The sequence below is a fragment of the Grampus griseus genome, assembly GCF_964374135.1.
Source record: "Grampus griseus genome assembly, chromosome: 10".
Classification (NCBI taxonomy): Eukaryota; Metazoa; Chordata; class Mammalia; order Artiodactyla; family Delphinidae; genus Grampus; species Grampus griseus.
The window spans coordinates 36,084,699-36,110,785 of NC_139004.1; the positions used below are offsets into that span (position 1 = coordinate 36,084,699).

General features: G+C 42.0%; 1 protein-coding gene across 1 annotated transcript in view; it reads right to left on the reverse strand.

Moving 5' to 3' along the window:
* Window positions 1-23,308, reverse strand: part of ZFAND3 (zinc finger AN1-type containing 3) — a 321,151-nt gene extending 297,843 nt beyond the window's left edge. The window contains exon 1 of the mRNA XM_082663105.1: window positions 23,116-23,308. Coding sequence (XP_082519231.1) covers window positions 23,116-23,186 — 71 coding nt within the window. The 5' untranslated portion in view covers window positions 23,187-23,308. The remainder of the gene's footprint in view (window positions 1-23,115) is intronic.
* Between the last annotated feature and the right edge of the window lie 2,779 nt (window positions 23,309-26,087).

The window sequence follows — 26,087 nt, forward strand, 5'->3', positions numbered from 1 at the left end:
TGGAGCTAAGAAGTTCAGCAAGTTTGCAGGATACAAGAATACACAAAAATCAATTGTATTTCTATATGCTATCACCGCACAATCTGAAACTGAGTATCAAAACAAATAAAATAGGTATACATTTAACAAAGGAGTGCAAGCCTTCTACACTGAAAACTATAAAACATTGTTAAAAGAAATTGAAGACATAGGACTTCCCAGGTGGTTCAGTGGTTAAGACTCTGCCTTCCAATGGAGGGAGCATGGGTTCAATCCCTGGTCAGGGAACTAAGATCCCACATGACATGTGGTGCGGCCAAAAAAAAAAGTAAAAGAAATTGAAGACACAGATAAATGAAAAGATATCCCAACATTCAAGTGTAGGAAGACTAAATACTGTTAACATGGCAACAGTCCCCAAATTAACCTAAGAGATGCAATGCAATCCCTTACCAAATTCCTAGCTGGTTTTGCAGAAACTGACAAGCTGATCCTAAAATTCATATGGAAATGCAAAGGACCCAAAATACGCAAAACAATCTTGATAAAGAAGAACGAAGTTGGAGGAATCACACTTTCTGATTTCAAAACTTACTAGAAAATAAGTATTCAAGACAGTGGGATATAGGCATCAATGGAATAAAACTGTGAGTCCACAAGTAAACTTTTACATTTATGGTTAACTGATTTTTGACAAGGGTGCCAAGACAATTCAATGGGGAAAGAATAGTTTTTTCAACAAATTGTGTGGGGGCAATCAGATTACCCACATGCAAAAGAATAAAGGAGGAACCCTGTCTCACACTATATACAAAAATTAACTCAAAATGGATCAACAATTTAAACAGCTAAGACTTCAAAACATAATTTTAATGATACAACATAGTTGTAAATCTTCATGATCTTGGATCAGGCAACATTTTCTTAGATATGACATCAAAAACACAAGCAACCAAAAAAAAGAAGATGAATTGGACTTCATGAGAATTAAAAACTTCTGCACCTAAAAGGACACTATCTCAAAAAAAGTGAAAAACCACCTACAGAATGGGAGAAAGTATATGTAAATCATATATCTGATAAGGGACTAGTAACCAAAATATATACCAATAAAAAAAGGTTTATAACTCAACAATAAAAGCACATAACCCAATTTAAAAATGGACAAAGGACTGAACAAGCATTTCTCCAAGGAAGATATACAAATGGCCAAGAGGCATATGAAAAGATGTTCAACATCATTAGTCATTAGCAAAAGCAAATCGAAACCACAATGAGATGCTACTTCATACCCACTATGATGGCTGTAATCAAAAAGATGGGCAAGGATATGGAGACACTGGAACCCTCATACGTTGCTGGTGGAAATATAAAATGGTGCAGCCACTCTGGAAAACAATATGGCAGTTACTCAAAAAGTTAAACATCGAATTACCGTATCACCCAGCTTCCCCTCCTAGGTATATATCCAAGAGAGTTGAAAACAGGTGTTCAAACAAAAACTTGTACACAAATGTTCATGGCATTATTCATACTAGCCAAAAAGTGATAACAACCCACAATGTCCATCAACTGATGAGTGGATAAACAAAATGTGGTATACCGGGACTTCCCTGGTGGTGCAGTGGTTGGGAATCCGCCTGCCAATGCAGGGGACACGGGTTCGAGCCCTGGTCCAGGAAGATCCCACATGCCGTGGGGCAGCTAAGCCCGTGCGCCACAACTACTGAGCCTGCGCTCTGGAGCCCACGAGCCACAACTACAGAGCCCGCAGGCCACAACTACTGAGGTCTGCACGCCTAGAGCCCGCCCACCACAACGAAGAGTAGCCTCCGCTCTCCACAACTAGAGAAAGCCCACGCACAGCAACAAAGACCCAACGCAGCCAAAAACAAATAAATTAATTAATAAAAAAAAAAATGTGGTACACCCATACAAAGGAATATTATTCAACCATAAAAAGAAATGAAGTACTAATACATGCTACAACACAGATGAACCTTAAAACCATTCTACTAAGTGAAAGGCGGCAGACACAAAACGCCACATATTTTATGATTCCATTTATATAAAATGTTCAGAACTGGCAAATCAATAAAAACAGAGAGTTAGATTTGTGACTGCCAGAAGGAAAGAGCAATGGGGAGTAACTGCTAATGGGTACATGATTTCTTTTTGAGGTAAAAATTTTCTGGAGCTTGATGGTGGTGACAGCTGCACAACTTTCTGAATATACTAAAAATCACTAAATTGTACACTTTTAAAGGATGAATTTTAAGGTATGTGAATTGTACTTTCTATGTTCAATAATGTAATATTAAGGCCATATTCAAAAATTTTCAATCTCTTAACTAGAAAATGATAATCCCAAGGTTTTAGCTGAAACAAATAGCAGCAGCAGCACTTCAAACATGCATGAAATTCTGAGCCAGGAGATCAAGTACCACCTTTCTAATCTTTCTGGGTTAAAATACTGCAAGTTGTCCTTGTCTGCAGATCCAGCCAATGCCCTGGACCTTCTTGTCAGTCTCCATGTTGTAAAGCAGCAGGGAGTCAAAACAGCTTCAGGCTGGGTATTCCAAAATCCAGCAACAGCAAGTTGCCAATACACTTATGAGACTATTAAACCAAAACCATATAATTTTAAACAAATTTAAAGTTTATCTTTGTGTATTTAACCATTAACACATATTTAACATTAACGTATTTACCATTAACACAAAAGTATACAATTGTACTTTAATAAGAGCTCATCTAAAAATTCAAATGATCCAACTGTCCTTGATCACAGAATTCAAATGCTGAAATGCTTAAAATTCCTTAAAGTCATAACATAGCAGTCACATAGCTAAATAAACGGAAGACTTTATAGAACATAACATGCAGCAAAATAATATTTTCACAATACCTGAAAAATGCAGTTTGACCTTAACTCTCAATCACACTACGTATGGACTAATATGTACTCTCTTCTGTGTCATACTGACACACAACCATAATAATGAGTAAAACAGTACAAATCAGTATCGGCCAAGAAGTGTGTGCCCTCATATTACTTCAGATCTCACTTAATTTTTCCTAAATATATACTGAACTTTATTTTTAAGAAACAAATTTTACTACCTCCCACATGATCAGTTTCTTTCTATGCCATCCCAACCTATGGGCAGGAGGTAGGGGGGAATAGAGACAATATATCTATCTATTGTCTTCAGCAACATAGATGCACTTCAAAAATATAACATGCAATTGGAAAGACTTCAGAAAAGACATCTAAATATTTATAGGGATGGAAGTGCAGACTAAACAGACTTCTTTCTAGAAAACCCAAAGCTGAGAAAGGAGGATTAAATCTATAAAATTAAGTAAAATATCAAGACAAATGAGGTGAGTGCAATCTTGTCCACCAGAAACTAAAGGACCTAAGAACAAGGTACCTCTTAAAATCTAAGATGTTGGAAGTTCAAGCTTTGGTTTTTTTAGAAATATAACCTAGAGTAGGAACCAAGATGGTGGAGTAGAAGGACGTGCTCTCACTCCCACTTGCAAGAACACCACAATCACAACTAGCTGCTGGAAAATCATTTACAGGAAGACACTGAAACTCACCAAAAAAGATACCCCACATCCAAAGAAAAATGAGAAGCCACAATGAGACGGTAGGACGGGTGCAATCACAGTAAAATCAAATCCCATAACTGCTGAGTGGGTGACTCACAACACTTATACCACAGAAGTCCACCCACTGGAGTGAAGGTTCGGAGCCCCATGTCAGGTTCCCAACCTGGGGATTCGGCAATGAGACGAGGAATTCCTAAAGAATCAGATTTTGAAGGCTAGTGGGATTTGACTGCAGGACTTCGACAGAACTCGGGGAAACAGAGACTCCACTCCTGGAGGGCAAACACAAAGTAGTGGGCGCATCAGGAACCATGGGAAGGAGCATGACCCCAGGGGAGACTGAACCACACCTACCTGCTAGTGTTGGAGGGTCTCCTGCAGAGGCGTCGGGAGGGAGGGGGCGGGGTTGTAGCTCACCGTGGGGACAAGGACACTGGCGGCAGAAGTTCTGGGAAGTACTCCTTGGCGTGAGCCCTCCCAGAGTCCGCCATTAGCCCCACCAAAGAGCCCAAGTAGGCTCCAGTGTTGGGTTGCCTCAGGTCAAACAACCAACAGGGAGGGAACCCAACCCCACCCATCAGCAGGGAAGAGGATTAAAGTTTTACTGAGCTGGCCCACCAGAGAAACAGCCAGCACTACCCACCACCAGTCCCTCCCATCAGGGAACTTGCACAAGCCTCTTAGATAGCCTCATCCACCAGAGAGCAGACAGCAGAAGCAAGAAGAACTACAATTGTGCAGCCTGCTGAACAAAAACCACATTCACATAAAGACAGACAAGATGAAAAGACAGAGAGGGCTATGTACCAGATGAAGGAACAAGATAAAACCCAGAAAAACAACTAAATGAAGTGGAGATAGACAATCTTCCAGAAAAAGAATTCAGAATAATGATAGTGAAAAGATGCAGGACCTCGGAAAAAGAATGGAGGCAAAGATCGAGAAGATGCAAAAATATATTTAACAAACACCTAGGAGAATTAAGAACAAACAAACAGAGATGAACAATACAATAACTGAAATGAAAACTATACTAGAAGGAATCCATAGCAGAAAAACTGAGGCAAAAAGCAGATAAGTGACCTGGAAGACAGAATGGTGGAATTCACTGCTGCAGAACAGAATAAAGAAAAAAGAATGAAAACAAATGAAGACAGCCTAAGAGACCTCTGGGAAAACATTAAACACAACATTCGCATTACAGGGGTCCCAGAAGGAGAAGAGAGAAAGAAAGAACCCAAGAAAATACTTGAAGAGATTACAGTCGAGAACTTCCCTAACATGGGAGAGGAAATAGCCACTCAAGTCCAGGAAGCACAGAGAGTCCCATACAGGATAAACACAAGGAGAAACATGCCGAGACACACAGTAATCAAACTGGCAAAAATTAAAGACAAAGAAAAATTACTGAAAGCAGCAAGGGAAAAACGACAAATAACTTACAAGGGAACTCCCATAAGGTTAACAGCTGATTTCTCAGCAGAAACTCTATAAGCCAGAAGGGAGTGGCATGATATACTTAAAATGATGAAAGGAAAGAACCTACAACCAAGATTACTCTATCCAGCAAGGATCTCATTCAGATTCCATGGAGAAATCAAAAGCTTTACAGACAAACAAAAGCTAAGAGAATTTAGCACCACCAAACCAGCTCTACAACAAATACTAAAGGAACTTCTCTAAGTGGGAAACACAAGAGAAGAAAAGGACCTACAAAAACAAACCCAAAACAATTCAGAAAATGGTCATAGGAACATACATATCAATAATTACCTTAAACGTGAATAGATTAAATGCCTCAAGCAAAAGACACAGACTGGCTGAATGGATACAAAAACAAGACCCATCTACATGCTGTCTACAAGAGACCCATTTCAGACCTAGGGACACATACAGACTGAAAGCAAGGGAATGGAAAAAGATATTCCATGCCAATGGAAATCAAAAGAAAGCTAGAGTAGCAACACTCATATCAGATAAAACAGACTTTAAAATAAAGAATGTTACAAGCGACAAAGGAAGGACACTACATAATGATCAAGGGATCAATCCAAGAAAAAGATATAACAATTATAAATATATATGCACCCAACAAAGGAGCACCTCAATACGTAAGGCAACTGCTAACAAGTATAAAAGAGGAAATTGACAGTAACACAATAATAGTGGCGGGGGGGGGGGCTTCCCTGGTGGAGCAGTGGTTGAGAGTCCGCCTGCCGATGCAGGGGACACGGGTTCGTGCCCTGGTCCGGGAAGCTCCAACGTGCCACGGAGCGGCTGGGCCCCTGAGCCATGGCCGCTGAGCCTCCGCATCAGAGCCTGTGCTCCGCAATGGGAGAGGCCACAACAGTGAGAGGCCCACGTACCACAAAAAATAAAATAAAAAGAAATAAAAAAGAAAATTACAGACCAATATCACTGATGAATATAGATGCAAAAATCCTCAACAAAATACTAGCAAACAGAATCCAACAACACATTAAAAGGATCATACACCATGATCAAGTGGGATTTATCCCAGGGATGCAAGGATTCTTCAATATACGGAAATCAATCAATGTTAAACACCATATTAACAAACTGAAGAAGAAGAACCATATGATCATCTCAACAGATGTAGAAAAAGCTTTTGACAAAATTCAACACCCATTTATGATAAAAACTCTCCAGAAAGTGGGCATAGAGGGAACCTACCTCAACATAACAAAGGCGATATATGACAAACCCACAGCAAACATCATTCTCAACGGTGAAAAACTGAAAGCATTTCCTCTAAGATGAGGAACAAGACAAAGATGTCCACTCTCACCACTATCATTCAACATAGTTTTGGAAGTCCTACCATCACAATCAGAGAAGAAAAAGAAAAAAAAGGAATACATATTGGAAAAAGAAGAAGTAAAACTGTCACTGTTTGCAGATGACATGATACTATACATAGAGAATCCTAAAGATGCCACCAGAAAACTACTAGAGCTAATCAATGAATTTGGTAAAGCAGTAGGATACAAAATTAATGCACAGAAATCTCTTGCATTCCTATACACTAATGATGAAAAATCTGAAAGAGAAATTAAGGAAACACTCCCATTTACCACTGCAACAAAAAGAATAAAATACCTAGGAATAAACCTACCTAAGGAGACAAAAGATCTGTATGCAGAAAACTATAAGACACTGTTGAAAGAAATTAAAGATGATACCAACAGATGGAGATACACCATTTTCTTGGATTGGAAGAATCAATATTGTGAAAATGACTATACTATCCAAAGCAATCTACAGATTCAATGCAATCCCTATCAAATTACCAATGGCATTTTTTACAGACCTAGAACAGGAAATGTTAAAATTTGTACGGAGACACAAAAGACCCCGAGTAGCCAAAACAGTCTTGAGGGAAAAAAACAGAGCTGGAGGAATCAGACTCCCTGACTTCAGACAATACTACAAAGCTACAGTAATCAAGACAATAAGGTACTGGCACAAAAACAGAAATACAGATCAATGGAACGGGACAGAAAGCCCAGAGATAAACCCATGCACCTAAGATCAACTAATCTATGACAAAGGAGGCAAGGATATACAATGGAGAAAAGACAGTCTCTTCAATAAGTCATGCTGGGAAAACTGGACAGCTATATGTAAAAGAATGAAATTAGAACACTCCCTAACACCATACACAAAAATAAACTCAAAATGGATTAGAGACTTAAATATAAGACTGGGCACTATAAAACTCTTAGAGGAAAACCTAGGAAGAACATTCTTTGACATAAATCACAGCAAGATCTTTTTTGATTCACCTCCTAGAGTAATGGAAATAAAACCAAAAATAAACAAATGGGACCTAATGAAACTTAAAAGCTTTTGCACAGCAAAGGAAACCATACACAAGACGAAAGGACAATCCTCAGAATGGGAGAAAATATTTGCAAATGGATCAACGAACAAAGGATTAATCTCCAAAATACATAAACAGCTCATGCAGCTCAATATTAAAAAAACAACTCAATGTAAAAATGGGCAGAAGACCTAAATAGACATTTCTCCCAAGAGGACATACAGATGCCCAAGAGGCACATGAAAAGCTGCTCAACATCACTAATTGTTAAAGAAATGCAAATCAAAACTACAATGAGGTATCACCTCACACTGGTTAGAATGGGCAGCATCAGAAAATCTACAAACAAATGCTGGAGAGGCTGTGGAGAAAAGGGAACCCTCTTGCACTGTTGGTGGGAATGTAAACTGATACAGTCACTATGAAGAACAGTATGGAGGTTCCTTAAAAAACTAAAAATTGAATTACCATATGACCCAGCAATCCCACTACTGGGCATATACCCAGAGAAAACCATAATTCAAAAAGACACATGCACCACAATGTTCATTGCAACACTGTTTACAATAGCCAGGCCATGGAAGCAACCTAAATGCCCATCAACAGACGAATGCATAAAGAAGATGTGGTACATGTATACAATGGAATATTACTCAGCCATAAAAAGGAATGAAATTGGGTCATTTGTAGAGACGTGGATGCATCTAGAGACTGTCATACAGAGTGAAGTCAGTCAGAAAGAGAAAAACAAATATCGTATATTAACGCATATATGTGGAACCTAGAAAATGGCAGAGATGAACCGGTTTGCAGAACAGAAATTGAGACACAGAAGTAGAGAAAATACGTATGGACACCAAGGGGGGAAAGCGGCAGCGGGGTGAGGGTGGTGGTGTGATGAATTGGGAGATTGGGATTGACATGTATACACTGATGTGTATAAAATGGATGACTAATACAAACCTGCTGTATAAAAAAAAAATAAATTAAATTTTTTTAAAAATAGACAATGTCATGGGGTAAGGAAGTTAATTATCTAAAGTTCAGCATAGCTTTAATTTCTTTTCTTCCAAGTAAAATTCTATTTTATTTATTTCAAAATGTTACTATAGTATGTTAATTTTTGTTCTATCTAACCTTTTATCTGCAAATAAATAGTCTATGTCTAGAATAAAGCTAATAAAAATTTTAATTTAATTTAAAAAATAATAAAAGATACAAAAAAGCAACAATAAACAAGTGGGACTACATCAAATTAAAAGGCTTCTTCTGCACAGCAAAGGAAACCTTTAACAAAATGAAAAGGCAGGGCTTCCCTGGTGGCACAGTGGTTGAAAGTCTGCCTGCCGATGCAGGGGACACGGGTTCATGCCCCGGTCCAGAAAGATCCCACATGCCGTGGAGCGGCTGGGCCCGTGAGCCATGGCCGCTGAGCCTGCGTGTCCGGAGCCTGTGCTCTGCAACGGGAGAGGCCACAACAGTGTGAGGCCCGCATACCACAAAAAAATAAAAAATTTAAAAAATGACAAGGCAATCTACAAATGGGAGAAAATATCTGCAAATCATGTATCTGATAAGGGGTTAACATTCAAAATATATAGAGAACTCATAACTCACTATCAAAAAAACAATCCAATTAAAAATGGGCAGATCTGAACATTTTTCCAAAGAAAACATACAGATGGTCAACAGGTACATAAAAAGATGCTCCACATCACTAATCATCAGGGAAATGCAACTCAAAACCACGATGAGATATCACTGCACACCATTAAGAACTGCTATTTTATCACAAAGACAAGAAATATCAAATGTTGGCAAGGACATGGAGAAAAGGGAACCCTTGCGCACTGTTGGTGGGAATGTAAATTGGTGTAGCTGCTATGGAAAACAGCATGGAGGTTCCTCAAAATATTAAAAAATTGATCTACCATATGATCCAGAAGAGAATGAAAACACTAATTCAGAAAGATATATGCACTCCATGTTCACTGCAACATTATTTACAATAGCCAAGCCATAGAAACAACCTAGATGTCCATCAATGGAGGAATGAACAAAGAAAACGTGGGGTGTATATATATGTATATATATACACACACATATATACATACAATGAAATATTATTTGGCCATTAAAAAGAATGTAATCCTGCCACTTGCAACAACATGGATGGACCTTGAGGGCATTAGGCTAAGTGAAAATAAGTCAGAGAGATAAAGACAAATGGTATATGATCTTACTTTTATGTGGAATCTTTAGGGAAAGAAAGGTCGCATATAGAAAACAGATTGGTGGTTGGTGGTGGCAGGAGGTGGGGGGGTGAAATGAGTGAGGAGGTCAAAAGGTGCAAACTTCCAGTTATAAAATGAATGTCATGGGACTGTATTGTACAGCATGGTGACTATAGTTAATAATACTGTATTACATATTTGAAAGTTGCTCAGAGAGTAGACCTTAAAAGTTCTCATCACAAGGAAAAAGAAATTTTTTTTTTTAAAGTTGCTTGGCAAAGTTCTTCAGAATTTCACCTATTTTTATTTTTTGGCTGCATTGGGTCTTCATTGCTGCACACGGGCTTTCTCTAGTTGCGGCTAGCGGAGGCTACTCTTCATTGTGGTGCATGGGCTTCTCACTGCTGTGGCTTCTCTTGTTGCGGAGCACAGGCTCTAGGTGCCCAGGCTTCAGTAGTTGTGGCACACGGGCACATTAGTTGTGTTTTGCGGGCTCTAGAGCACAGGCTCAGTAGTTGTGGTGCACAGGCTTAGCTGCTCCACAGCATGGTATCTTCCTGAACCAGAGATAGAACTTGTGTCCCCTGCAATGGCAGGCAGATTCTTAACCAATGCACCACCAGGGAAGTCCTGAAAAAAATTTTTGTAACTACGTATGGTGATGGATGTTAACTAGATGTTTTGTGGTGATCATTCTGCAATACCTACAAATATCAACTCATTACGTTGTACACCTGAAACTAATATAATATGATGTATCAACTATACCTCAATTTAAAAATACAATTCAAGTACACTGACATGCTATCTAATTCATCAAAATGTACACTCAACCGTTCTAAAACTAATCATCTCTTTCCCACAACATGCTCATCATCTTCCAGATGGAATCACTTCAACTTAAGAACTTCCAAAGTATAAACCTTCTTCTACCAAACCAAACTTCACACACCAGTGACAGATGGCATTAGTGCCTGCTTCTACAGTTTCACGATGGACTTAGAAATAAATGGATTCACAAACAACCTTTCAAAAGCTCACTAGTGTGTAGGCAGAACTTATATACCCACCATATGTGACTGATCATCTTTCACCCAGTTGCCCATGTCAGAAATCTTGCTGCCTCTCTTTTCCTTTCCACCCCCAACCCCATCCCCCATCCAGTCTGTCTCTGCTCTTACGCTCAAGCCCTCCTCTGCAGTCCCCACTGTCCCAGTGCTATGGAGTGAAATGTTTGTGCTCCCCCACCGGAATTCACATGTTGAATCCTAATGCCCAGTGTGATGGTATCTGGAGGTGAGGCCTTTGGGAAGCAATTAGATCGTGAGGGCTCTGCTTAGATCATGGGATTAGTACTGTTATAAAAGAGGCTAGAGAGAGGTCTCTCATCCCTTCCACCATGTAAGGTTACAATGAGAAGACAGCATCAATGAGGAAGCTGGCTCTCCTCAGACACCAAAGCCGCCGGAGCCACGATCTTGGACTTCCAGCCTCCAGAACTGCGAGAAACAAATTTCTGTTGTTTATAAGCCACCAGTCTATGGTATTTTGTTGTTACAGCCCCAACGGACTAAACTACCCAGGTTTCAGCCTCCATTCATTCTCAGCTCTCCTACTACAGCATTCACTCAGGGTTGCTTTATCTAGGGTTCACAGACTCTCTAATCCCCATATAGAAATGCATTTAGATCTAACTGGTTTCCTTTGTAATCCTAAGTAATTTATTCTATGCATTGTCCTGAAAAGGGGGCTGCAGTCTTCACCAGACTGCCAAAGACATCCACGGCCCAAAAAGGTTTATGGGCTCTAACTGGACTCTGCTTCCATGCTTATATCCTCCAACTCTCCTCCACACTGCTGCCAAGGTAAAGTTTTTGAAATATAAATATCATCTGTCATCCATACTTAAATCCTTAAATGGTACCAACTGCTTCCAGGTAAAATCTTAACTCAACCATCCAACAATCAAGTAGGTTCATGACTGGCCCCTGCTCATCCCCCCAGCTTCATCTTGCCTCCCGCCACAAATGCAGCTAACATCCTGAGTTGAATCTGCAATTCCTGGAATTCAGCAAGCTTTCTCACTCCTCTCTGCCTTTGCATAAGCCATTCCCCCTGCTTGGAAAGCCCTTCCTCACCACCTCCACATGGTTAACTCCTGCTCATCGTTTACTCCCAGCTTAAGCACCATCTCCCCAGAGAGCCCTCCTGGCCATCCTCCACTCCCAGTCTCAGTAAGATGCCCGGTCAGTGCTCTCACAGTACTCTGTGATGATCTCCCATAGCACTTTCCTCATGGTGTTTTGTCCATTTACTCTCTGCCATCCCTTCCACCCTGTGAGCTTTCTTAAGGCAGAAGCTAAAACAGTATAACATGCCTAGCAGAGCTCAAGACACACAACAGAATGCTTAACAAATGCTTGCTGAACAAGGGATAGGCTCTGGAAAATAGCCAAACCAGCCAAAGTCCAGTCAGAAACCTCATCAACTAATGAGGTGGCACTGGTCTGGAGATTACCATAAATGCAAATTGCCAGTTGAGGCAAGAAAGTTCTGCATCTATTAATCTGCCACCAATGCTCCTTCATTCAAGGCTGGGAAGTCAGCCCTTAATAAATTTAATTACCCTGGTCAGGCACTGTGTCAAGGGGCTTGACAGGCATTAGAGCTCACTAAACCTCAAAACAACTCTAGTATATTCTTTTTTAAAGAAAAAGACGCAAAGAGGTAAACTGCCCAAAATCAAGCAGAAAGTTATAAAGTTTTCAACCCAGGTCTTTGATTTCAAAGCCCATTGCCTAGCCACTGAGCTCAGCTGCTTTTCTGGAGACGAGATATCAGCATGCCCTGCATCTTTGGAGGCATTCTGGAAGAGCCTAGGCTGGATGAGAGGGGGCCCTTCATCAGCCTCACAGCAAATAAGAAAGGTCTTATTCCTCCAACAAACACTACGCACTACTATTAAATTCTTTAAAATTTAATGTAAACTCCCCTAAATGTATTCATTGAAAAATCTTTTAAATGGGAAGGGCTTGTGAGAGTTTTCTCCCCCAAGAACAGCAAGTAAAGGAGGAAATGAGCAAAACTTTGTTGAACTCTCCACACCAGGCTTAGAGGTTGAAAAGGGAGATGAAAAATATCAATATACCCCAAGGAATGGAGTTGGTTGTGGCAATACCAATAAAGGAAAGAAGGCAGAGTCTCCATGGTCTGCTGCAGAGACACCACGAAGCACCATCCTTTAACTGGCTGAGAAGGCTTAGCAGAAGAAACAGCCCATGGGCTTCTAACAGATGGAAGACTAATTTTGCTGAAAGCTGCTGCCACTTCCACTAAACTTTAGTTTGGAATGTGCACCACAGCTCTCATCCTATGATCTTCAGCACTTCCCTGTAAGACCTCTGGGGGCTCACACCCAACACTTCAAGAAAAAACAGAATGTTTTCTTTAATCTCACCCACACCACCTGTTCACATTAGTTTCTCGAGCCCTTACAGATGTGGTCACCTCTCATATTTTGACTAGAAGTTGGTGATCACAAAGCATCTTCATTCCTAATTACCACCACTCCACATTTCCCCATCCTCATCCTCCTTGCACCCCAGTTTCCCCCTTGACCACCTTGTGTGTCCTTACTCTTCCAACTCACCTCCAAATCAGGTGTCAGATACTGTCCAGTGACTTTTCTGCATCCCAAATTTCAACACAAAACCAACAAAGTCCATTCTTCCTGTCCCTAACTCCAACCAAAAACACATACAATGTAAGTATCTAATTTATCTACAATGAAAACTATTCAGGTAAACCTAGGGGCCTTTCAACTATGGGATTATAAATATCTAGTCACCAGACAGCTTAAAACCAAGAAGAAGAAAATGCAGCCTTTAGGGACACATACTTCCACAGATAAGATTCTACTGTGACTATCATTTTCTAAATTAATCCATACTGGTATTATTGAGATTATAAACCCCCAAAGAGACTCTTAGTATACATCATGTAACACTCCACACTTCTACTCAAGACTGTATCTTTATCACTTGTTACAGCAACTGTTCCATGATTAGATCCTGCCCCACATTCAGTGAAGAAAAAGATTAGCTTTACAAATAAAATGCATAGTTTAAACACATCTTCAAAGTGCTTCAGTACTGGGGGTGGGGGGGATGACATGAACAACAGGTAAAGCTAATTAACCGTGATATATACACAGAAACAGGGAATACAGGTCTCAGAGAATACATGATTATGTCCCCCTAATCAACAAAAGAATAAAACAAAAGTTCCTCTAAGCAAGGATTTTTGTGGATCAACATGCAAAAACACACCTTTATTTTTAAAGGTGAGTACCACAGCTCTGTGTTATGTTAAAAGGGAAAGGCAAGCTAGATAAAACTGTATAGGGTCATACACCGTGAAGATTTTGTATATACACGCATAGTTTCATATGCAAACACAAAGACTTGAAAAACCTGGTTTTCTGAATTTCAGTGGCATCTGAAGAAAAGGAAGAATACCATCCATCCATCCCCAGGACAGAAACCAAGCAATCATAAATCTAGAAACAACATACACTGAAATACACCACACTCTCTCCCACCTCCAGTTTATTATTTCTTGCTGGTTAATACACACCTGGACAGTTAAGAATGACTGTATTATTCAATCTATTTTGTGTCTCATTCATTATGTTGAAAAAAAATTCTTTCAGGAGAGAACTTTCCCAGCACATCTATCTATATAAAGCACTCTAAAAAGGGCTGAAATTGAAAAACAATGACCTGAAATAGGCAGAGACTCTGAAAGCATGGACATGATCAGCAAAGCCCCCCACCCAATCTATGTTCTCCAAATTCCTGCCCCACTTTTCCCATTAGGTACCCATTAGCTAGAGAAAACTTCACACACCCTGTTCAGGAATGCTACCAGCACAACCATGTAAGAAAACCAAATGACTGCAGGAAGAGTATTTGCGATACTTTGAATAATGAGAATACTTCTCCTTCCAGGAAGTGTGGCTAAGAGTGTGATTATTCATATAAATGCACTTCAACTTAGCTGTGTGTAAGAGTCCAAGAGGTAGATAAGACACGAACAACTGTTACTCCATGTCATTCCACTTTAGCAGAAAGAAATGAGAAAAGGCACTCCCCAGAAGGTCCCAAGTGCAACACCACCAACCTAACTCTTTACCAGGACATAAATGAGGCAGCAATGAGGCTAAATAAAGCCTGTCCACAAACTAGAAACACAAAATGCTGTGGTGTGGTCTGCCCTCATCCCCACTTCTCCCCCAACCAGAGTGGTCACAGCTGCAATCCATGATCTTTCCCAGGACATTCTTCTGCCCTAACACAAAACTGCACCTGTCTATAATACAGGACATTTGGTACAGTTGAATGAACAAACGCAGTTAGCTAGCACTACATCTTCTTCCTACTGCATTCTTCCTTCCTGCAGCAGTGAACAGCTGCAGCCACAACTTCAGATGTCAGGCACTGTTTGCAGCTCTGTCCCCTGGCCTCAAGGATGACATGGCATTTTCATTCATCTTGTTCCATTCCCTCAGTCTGATACATCACAGGTCAGTTTGGTTTTGCCCACTGCTGCTGGATATTCCAACATACTCCACCTTCCCCTGTACAGAGGGACTTGAATTTACCAGAAAATCCAATGCATTTATCCTTAATCATATATCAAAAGCTGTCATATGAGATTTACATTTGTGAATCTACAAAAGTCATAGTCCAAGGTGAATACCTTCAAAACTTCTCTCACTAAAGAGAAAAAAAAAAAGATTCTGTATTAGTCCAACATCTCCTGTATAGGCCTCTGAGGTTGCCAGTTTAATAGACTTAAGAAAGGGGCAAAGATGACTGACCCAAAAGCTAACATGAAAAAAAAAGTTCAAATTACAGACTAACGTGTACTGAAATTTTAGTTCCCAAAACTGATCAAAGGAGCACTTTCCAGTAATCTGAATTAACAATAGGACTGCTTCCCCCTTTGGAAATAAAATATGTTGGAGGTGAGAAAAACAACAACAATAACACAGAGCTAAATCAAACGCCCCACATTTTCAGAATATGAGAGAAAACAGGGATCTAGAGAACTCACAAGAAAACAGGCTTGAATGTCAACTGTTTCTTAATAAAACTAGAAAAAAAGCAAAAAAAAAAATAGGCTTGAAAATCCTGGCTGCCTATCAGATCAACATTCTAGAAGAGCACTGTCCAACAGAACATTTTGGGAGGATGAAGTGTTCTATATCTGTGTTCCCCAACGAGGTAGCCACCAGCTACTGAGATACAGAGTACTTAAAATATAGCTAGTGTAACTCAAAACTGAATTTTTAATTTTAATTAGTATGAATTTAAACTACTACATGTAGCTAGTGGCTACCATACTGGACAGAACAATTCTAGAATGCAGTCTTAGATTCTGGTTATTAAAAACTTCAAATAAAGCTGCTTAACCTCCCTTCTGCATTGAACACACATAGGAAATTTCTTCCTTATATCTAAATATCTCATTCAGCAACATAACTTTGTTACACAGGGACCCAGCCCAAAGCAGGATCAGCCTGTTTCTCAAAGCCCCTACCAGAACCGAGAGACATCAGTGTCATCCACCCAGTTGGAATGAAGGCCCTCTTTTGCAAACCACTCTGACACAAAGTCCCACAACAAGCCTGAATCTGGACTGTTTTGTTTTGGTTTTTTTGCGGTACGCGGGCCTCTCACTGTTGTGGCCTCTCCCGTTGCGGAGCACAGGCTCCAGACGCGCAGGCTCAGCGGCCATGGCTCACAGGCCTAGCCGCTCCGCAGCATGTGGGATCTCCCCGGACCGGGGCACGAACCCATGTCCCCTGCATCGGCAGGTGGACTCTCAACCACTGCGCCACCAGGGAAGCCCTGGACAGTTTTTTAAGTGTATGATTAAAATTATACAAGTTTTTGAGTTGTGACGGGTCAAATTCCTACATGTAGCTTTGATCAGATACTGAATTTAACCTTTCTTCAAAAGAAAAAAGAACTTTTAACCTCAATCTTGATCTATAATTATTGTGGTAGTGCAAAACTTTGCATCAGTTTGCACAGACGCACCTCCGTATGACCTAATAAAAAACTCCAAATTATATTAGTTCTCACCATCTTCATACTCTGCCCTCAATAAGTAATATTTAATACACTAGGGTTTCATTTCAAAAAACTTTATTCAAAGAATTCTTGGCCCTCTGATTTTTCCACCTAGAAAAAGTTAACTTGTAAAAATTAATGTTAACTTTAATACTATTAAAGACTATGAAGAGATTTTTAGTCAAAACTTTTCAGTAGACTTAAAGTGCTGTGTTCTCTTTTTTTGGGGGGGGGGGGCGATGAGGGGAGGAGAGTGGTGAATGGGGAGAAGAGAATTATACCAAAAGAGCCTATGTCCTATATGTTAACTGGATCTAACTCTAAAAAGCTACTATCTCAAACCAATGTAAACAAAGAACATGTTTTCTTAAAAAATAAAATTATCTCCCCATGTTCCATCACTGCAAAGGGGCAAATTTTTCTGGATACTCAAATGTAATCAGGAAAATGAGGCAGATAGATAAACGTATTGACAGTGAATACTTCATTTAAATCATGTTGCATCTTCAGATGCACACAAAATTCAAAAATGCAAAGTAAAACTGCATTACTCCTTGGTATTTACCCAAAGGAGTTGAAAACTTATGTCCACAAAAACCTGCAAATGGATGTTTATAGCAGCTTTATTCAAAATTGCCAACACTTGGAAGCAACCAAGATGTCCTTCAGTAGGTGAATGGATAAACTGTGATACATATAGACAATTGAATCTTAAAGTGCTAAAAAGTAATGAGCTATCAAGCCACAAAAAGACAAGGAGGAACCTTAAATGCATATTACTAAGTGAAAGAAGTCAATCTGGAAATGTTACATACTGTATGATTCCAACTATATGACATTCTGGAAAAGGCAAAACGATGGAGTAAAAAGATGAGTGGCTGACAGGGGTTGGGAGGAGGGAGCGATGAATAGGTAAGAGCAAAGAGGATTTTTAGGGCAGTGAAACTACTCTATATGACACTGTAATAGATACATGTCACTATATTTCATCCAATTCCACAGACTGTACAACACCAAGAGTGAACCGCAGTGTAAACCATGGACTTCGGGTGATAATGACATGTCAATGTAGGTTCATCACTGTTACAAATGCACCACTGTGGTGGGGATGCTGATAATAAGGGAGGCTGTGCATGGGAGGGAGCAGGGGGTATATGGGAAATTGCTGTACCTTACTCTCAATTGTGCTCTGAACCTAAAACTGCTCTAAAAATATAAAATCTTTAAAAAACAAAAAAAGTAAAACTGTACAAATGAGCTGTTTTGTGTTTAAGAGAATGTTTAAGGGGGTTTTATAATCAGATGGATAATTAGTGACATCACTGGAATGAACATTCTACTGATTAACCAGTGATTCATGCTGTGTTCACATGGAATTTGAAAGCCCAGGTTAAGCTGGCTGAAGTGTGGCAACATGTTCCAATTGGGAGACAGAGACTGATAAATCAAAAATGTGTGAGGGCCACACACTACTAGGAGCCAAGCAAACTTGCCATATAACTCACAGAGTGACAGAAACAGAGTTCTACAGCAACTCCCAAAGCCTGGGCTCAGAGAAAATAAAAGAAACAATAAAAATAAATAAATAACTTCTGTTTAAGCTAACTAGTCAGTATCTTGGTTGAATCAACTTTCTACTAGTAACCATTTCAGGAACAGAATTTATTTTGTGAGATTACTCTTGATCACTGCCCTAACTCCATCTTTACTTAAAATTCATCATTATCTAGCAGATCTAGTTGGTAAGTAAAATGCTTCTCAACAGAATAGATCACAAAAATGAAATACTAATAAAATCTATTTCCCTAAAGAAAATGTACCCATGTAATATTTCTTTTATGACATGATTCATTAGAAAGTAAATCATAAACATCTTTTTTTTAATCAAAACAATGAATCGTTTACCTAATACATCCCATATGTAAAATACTCCAGGGACTTCCCTGGTAGCACAGTGGTTAAGAATCCGCCTGCCAAGCACGGGACACAGGTTCGAGCCCCGGTCCAGGAAGATCCCACATGCCGGAGAGCAACTAAGCCTGTGCGCCACAACAACTGAGCCTTGCTCTAGAGCCCACAGCCACAAGTACTGAGCCCGCGTGCCACAACTACTGAAGCCCACGTGCCTAGAACCCGTGCTCCACAACAAGAGAAGCCACGGCAATGAGAAGCCCGAGCACCGCAACAAAGAGTAGCCCCCACTCGCCGCAACTAGAGAAAGCCCGCACGCAGCAACAAAGACTCAACGCAGCCAAAAATAAATAAATTTATTTAAAAAATAAAATACTCCATTATTCCCTAAATATCAGACTGAACACTTATGTCTACTACACTTTAAATTTACTTATGAAAAGAATAACACTTCTCAAAGTTTCCATTAAATTACATTGTGATAGAGACCGTCTCCAATTATAAAGGCAGAATATCAATAATTGTAATTAGATATTTATACTTAATATGCAGAATTCGAAAATAAAGTCCATCTTTCCCCCATCCTAATTAATTACCCGTTCTATCACCCTATAATACACTCAGGATATTCTTATTGTCTTCTTCCTGTCTTTTTTTAATAATATTCTAGGTCTGCTCTTTCAAAAACTTTTGAAAATATCTGTGAAGAATCTATATCCCTCAGTACATTCTGTAGCTTCAACTAATACCACTTATAGCTATATGATTTAAAAGTGCTTTTACATATGTATTTCAACTAAAGAAAATGCACCAATTGACTACTTCATTTCAGATTTGACAATTATAAACTAGCATGATTTTTTGCATGATTACTGAATGCCTAAAATAAGCCAAGAAAATGCTCATGCTCATATTTCACTAAAAGTTTTAAGTCCATGTCTCAGGGAAAAAACCATTTATGGTCATTAACCCTAAAAACATTTATGTGCTATACAAACACCTTGCAACTTTAGTAAAACTTCAACAATTTCCAAGGTAGCAAAGTTTCCCAGTGGTCTCTCTGTAACACGTTAACTTAATTACCTACACTCAATTTCACAATATAAAACCAAGGAGAAAACTAGAAATTTTGAGTGTTCGAAGCACTAACACATTTGCACTGCATGCTCCTCTAGGCATTCTCCTTTCTCATTGCAGTCCCACAAGACCCACCTGAAAGCTCTCCTATGTTAACCAACCCCCACTGATTGGTGTCCTGAGTGGACAATGCTGGGCAGCAAGTACTTCTGCCTAAGTCACTAGAGAGAAGAGCAATCCTAAAGGAACTGCCTTTAGTCTGCTAGTACCAGACCATTCTGCTAAAAGGCTCCTCAGCAAAGGGCTGGGTGTGGGCCCTGACTAGCTGACTTCACAGACCTGCGGCTTCCGCAGAGTGCAATGCTGACTAAAGTTTCCAGAGAACACACTCACCTTCATGCTCATGAAGGGCAAAGGCAAGTTACCTCCTGAATGCCTTTGACATCTACTTCTCTCCATTCTCCCTGGCCACCATACAGGTATAGTAATCCCCTGGGGATCACTCCTCCTGACAAGTCTTCTGTACCTCTGGACTTTACAACATGCCACAAACATACAGACACCACATTCACAAACAAATACACACACACACACATACACAATCATACCCACATACACAGGCCACCCTCAAGATCATCTAGTAATCTTTCACATTAAAGAAAATCACCTCACAACCCACTCAAAGTTCTTCAACAGCTCCCCAGTGCACTCAGGATAAAAATCCAAAGTCATAAGCATCACATATGGGGGCCTGTATCACCAGTTGCTCTCACCATCTCAGCCTCATTTCTAGCTGACCCCTCTTCACAATCTACCAATCCTCTACAATGAACTTTCAGCTGATCAAATGTGTAGTGCTCTCTCTAATATCCAGGCCTTCATCCATGCTCTCCCCTCTGCCTGACAGAAAACACCCTTCTCCCTATCTATTTCCATTCTCTCCTAATCTTCCTGCAGGCTTAGGCTGGCATCACCCTCCAGGCTATCTTCCTCTACATCCACCTCAACTGGAGTAGGTGCCCCTCCCAACAAACCCTATTCCAAGCCTAACACACTTCATTGTAACTGGTGTTTTTACTCCTCTATGTCCCCTGCTCCCAGAGAATGGTGCCAGTGCCCCTCTTGTCTACCATAATATCAGAGGCACTCAAATATTTGCTAAATACATTATAAGTTTACTTAATGAATATAACATGAATGTAGCCCATGCAATAAGGGAAACGTTCAAAATCAGTCACGATATAATGGAAACTAGGCAGCAATTTCCTTATACTTTGGTATAAACTGCAAACTACACAGGTGCCTTTAGGAAAGGTTAAAACATTACACATTAAAAAGAACAGCTTCCACCATAAAGATATTAGTTTCGCCTAACTCTCATTAGGCAAATTGCAGTTCATAAAAAGTGCCATATTGAAAGTATCAAAAAAGCAGCCCTGGTTGCTTATAAGTCAACTATGGCATCAGTGTAACTATTCCTCTCTACTACCAAACTCTCCTTGCATTACTCAGAACCTTGCTCAGTTTCTAAGTCTTGATGTAAATCTTTTAATGTGGGTTCCACTCATAATAATGGTCCCAAACACATTAACATGTTGCCAGGAAATAGACCTCTGATACATCCTGGGCATTAGCTGCCACTGGCAGCTACTTTCTCTGAGCCACATGTCTTCTTATGAGTTACAATCTGAGGCTTGTGACACCAGATTTTTCCAGGGCAGCAGACTGATGTCATAAACGTGATGGTACTAAGCACTCTACAGAGCTCATTAGCTCCACCCTGAAATCCCAGAATGCAAAGGCAAGTTTCCCGTGTATAAATAATGCCTCAGTTTTCCCATCTACAAATAAAAGAGAGAACGGTTCCCACTTAATAAGATTCTTGTGGGAATTAGATTGCCTATGAAAGCACTTAGCAAGCAACACAATTATTTTCAAGCCAAAAAGAAGGGGAGACTATAAAATCTAAGATATTTTCACATCTTCAGAACTTTTGGTAACGCTGTAACTTATTTTTCGCTAATATCCTTTCACCAAGAAATTTTTGAGAAAGAAAAGGCTGAAAGATGAGAAAATTAGATTTTTTTTGTCATAACCTTTGGATATGACAAACTCCACAGAAATCTACACTAAGATCCACTTTCTAATCTTTCTCTGCACTCCCAAAAACCACAGCCTTAATTTCTACCTCAATCATCCCTAGGATCTGAGAGACAGTAAAGATAAAATACTTCAATACATCTTCCCAAGATGCCCTCACCAGAAATAATCATTTCCTTACTGCCTCTATGCACCTCCAAATATACTGAATCTTTGGAAAATAAAACAAAAAAAGAGATAAATCACAAAAGCTGGCCTTCAAAGTCTCCAGTTTCCTTACAATAGATCTAGAATCATAAATTATGACGGAGGCACCTGTCTGGTAAGAGGGGTGGCAATCCATAAAAACTCCAAGTGTAACAAGAAGAATTTAAACTGTAACTACAGGTGGAAAAGTTGATTTCCCACCTCAAATATTTTCACTCTAACACAGGATGGCCAAGCAATAATACAGGCTGGCCAAGGTGAATATTTTTATCATTAAAAAAAAAAAAAATGGGGACGGAAGGGAATTTGAGCCAATTAAGCAAGTTGGCTCTCACGTTCCTAAGCCAAGCTGACTTGAGTTTTTTTTTGACAAGGGAATCTTACAGACCTTCTGAAACAAACGTGTTTTAAATAAGATGAGACCTCAACAGTCTTGTAACTTTACCCAAGCCTGGGTTCTGGGCTCGACTTTTAAAAATGGGTGACGTGTGAACAGCTTCCTAAAAGCAAATGGGGCACTAGGATATAATTTAGGAAGTGATGATGCAAGTCTCTGGGGGACAGGGAGGAGGGGAGGTGAAAAAGTCAGAGGAAATACCCTCCTGGTTCCTGGGCACCAACTCATACCAAGGAGGGGAGGAAGGGCTGGCCTCCACAAGCCAAGGGAAGGGGGCACCCCAGCTCCACCGGGAGGTGCCAACGCCGCCCCCTCATCCCTGAACGCAGCCCTGCCCCCCTCACCAGTAGCCCGGCCGGCCCCTTTCGGCCCGAGCCTCTGGCAGCCGAGTCTCCGAGGGTGGCAGCGCACCCCCGGCAGGGCCTTCTCTGCCCACCCCCAGCTCCCTACCCGGTGCCCCTCCCCAGGACGCGGCCCCTGCCCCCTCCCCGCAGGCCCGGCCTGGGCCCAGCCCCCAGGGTTCCGGCCTCCCCGGGCCGCGAGGCCTGCCCGGGCAGCCCCGGCGCCCGCGCCCCGGCCCCCGCCCCCACCCAGCCGGGCACTTACCCCCAGAAGCCGCAGGGACAGCGAGGCGGCAGACTGGGCGCTTTGCTGCGCTCGCTCCCGGCATCTCCCATGGTGCTCGGCGGCAGCGGCGGAGCTCGGCGGCGGCAGCGGTGTTAGCGGCTGGGCCTGGGCCCCGCTCGGAGGAGGAGGAGGAGGAGGAGGAGGAGGAGGCGGAGGCGGAGGCGGAGGCGGCGGCGTCGTCGGGGGGCTCGGGGCGGGGGGAGGGGGAGGGAGCGGGCGCGCGGGCGGGCGCGAGTCCGGGGCTCCGAGCCGGGATTCCAGGCCGGTCAGCTGGAGGCGGGCCGCACCACTCGGCCTTCGGAGATGGGGGGGCCGGGGGGAGTAGAGGGAGGGGAGCTGAGGAGGTGGAGCGTACGGGTGAACCGAGGACCGCGGGGGAGGAGGGAAGTCCCGGCGCCCTCGGCAGCTCCCACCGCCGCTCCCAGCCAGAGCGATGTCCCGTGCGGCGGCGCTGGGAAGGACCTGAGGCCCCCCCCACCGGCTTTAGCGTAGCGACCGCCGCTGTGAAACCACGGGCCCCGCTCGCTCCGTAACACCCTCCCTCCCTCGGAGGCTGCGCTGACCGGACAATGGCCGCTCCGCCCCCTCCCCTCCTCACGCACCCCTCCCAAGGAGTCACAATGGTCTCGCCGGGGGGAAGCCGCCGCCAAAGCCCAGCAGCTGATCAGCTGGGATCCGGGCGTGCCACTTTGTTCAGCGCCTCAAAGGAAGAGGACGGGGCCGTGGGCAAAGCCGAGACCGTAGAACTATCACTCAACGACAGGCCTCGGAGGCTTTCTTATTCTTGGAACTTTTAAAATCTTAAGGAAACTTACCTTCCCCTGTCTGAAGAAGGGGAGCAGGCTTCTGAATACTCTGGGGCACGTTACCTCCCCCCCAAACGCGAATGGTACGCCCCAAGCGAGAGGGGGAGGAGCAGATTAGTTGTTTAGGGTTAGTTGAACCAGTCCCAGAGCGGCGGTCGAGCACCGCGCATGCGCTCGGAGAATCCCATTACCCGGCACTGGGAAGGGCCAGGAGAGCTTCCAAACCCGGAAGTGGAGCTCGGTCTTCCTGGGGCTGCTGGGGTCTTCAGCTATCCGAGCGGTCCGCGAGCCCTTCGCTTTTGGTCCCGGGCGATGCCGGAGGACATTTCTCAATGAACTGCTAACCCCTGGAAATCTCTCTTCCCAGGCCTCCCACACCCAACTCACTCTTCCTGTACCACCCAGAGAACCGGTTTCTCGTTGGCAATGATGAACTTCTGGGAAACGTCCCTCCCCTTCTCCGCACCCGCAATGGCGGGGAGAGAGAGGCTAGTGTCTTGGTCAGGTTCCGTGCCCCTCTAACCACATCGGTGTCCCCAACCTCAGAGATACAAGTCCACTCCCTATGCCTAGGCTAGGAGAACCTCTCTTCTTTCTGGAGTGGACATTTCGGTTTTGGGAGGGTAGGTATGGCCAAATTAGTGATGGAAACTGGTAAGTGACCAAAAAGTTTGAGGCACTAAAAAACGAGCCCTTTAACGCTCATTGTCTTTTATCCTGAACCCATTCTGAGCTTCAGCCAATCGTGAGAAGAAGGCGATTGTTAATGATTAATTTCAACAAGGAGCAAACTTCCACCAGACCTCTTGGAGAGGTAACCCATAGCTGAGGCCCTATGGGCGGACTTCTCAGTCCCTGCTACTTCTAGGAAGGCTTACTGGCTTTTTTTTTCCCCGCCACAGCTGAGCGTGTACAGAGACCCTCTCGAACCCCATCCAGGGGGGCCTTGGACCCCTTTTCTTGGGATAGAGAGAAGGAGGCCTTGCCAGTTGACAGCCACAAGCCCTATTGTAAGCAGGTGTTGCTTGCTTTCCCCTCCTGCCCCCCACCAATTAGTTTTCTGAATAGTCACAATTATTTAAAGTTCAGTAGATTTCTCTTAATGCCTGGGTTTCCAGTTGCTTTTGGAAAGCAGAAGCTTGACACCACTTAGCTCAGTTACTCACAGCACTGGTGATACGGAGTTACATGTACCTGCCCATTCTGTTTGTACATGCTCTGTGGACTTATTAACATTGTTGTTGCTTCTTTTGGCCTCTAAATGATCTCAGAGAGACAGCAGTGAATAGTCCTGAAGAGAGATCTTAGGGGCCCATCTACCCCCTACCTCATAAAGAGCAAGGATCACACTTAGTTTAGCATCCTCCTAAAGAGGCTCCTGCTGATGAAGACAGTAATTGCAAAAATCAAACCACTTAAAGCCAAAGCACCCTCCAAACGTAAATGCTGATTTATTTTGCGTAATATTTAGTTTCGGCTTTGTTGATTTTCACAAGCATTCAATAAATATTTCTGTTGAAAGCCCATAGAATGGATGAAGTCATATGGCACACCCAGCTCCCATTGGACTCATATTTCCTTAAATCCCCACTTAAACTGACATAAAATTGCCACATTCACAGAAGATTTACAGGCTTTGAGTTTAACAAACAGATTAAGTGGGACTCCTGCTATTGGCATCTTGATGACTTTCTTTTGTATGTGGAAAAGGAAACCCTAAAACCAAAAGGAAAATTTTATATAAAACATGATTGTCATATTACAAACTGCTTGCCTACCTGTTTGCCAGTTATTCAATTTAACAACCATTTATTAAGTACCCAGTATGTACAAGGCATTTCCTAAGGCTTTGTCCCTCCTATTCCCCTCTGCCCCTTCCTGTCCTACCCAGCACACTCCTACTGCCCCTTCAGGCATTTATTACCTCTATGCCTCCCATACTCTGCAAGACAGAATTGGTCCCTCCTCCCTCTGCCCATGTAGTCTCCATTATAGGACCAGGAAATTTACATGTCTGTCTCTCCTCACAAAACCTAGCTCCAAAAGAACTGGCTCTTAGAAATAGCTGTTAATGTACCCACAACCCAGTGGGGATAGCAGAGACTCAGAGGGTGTTACTTAGATTAATTTTATTACCAAATATTA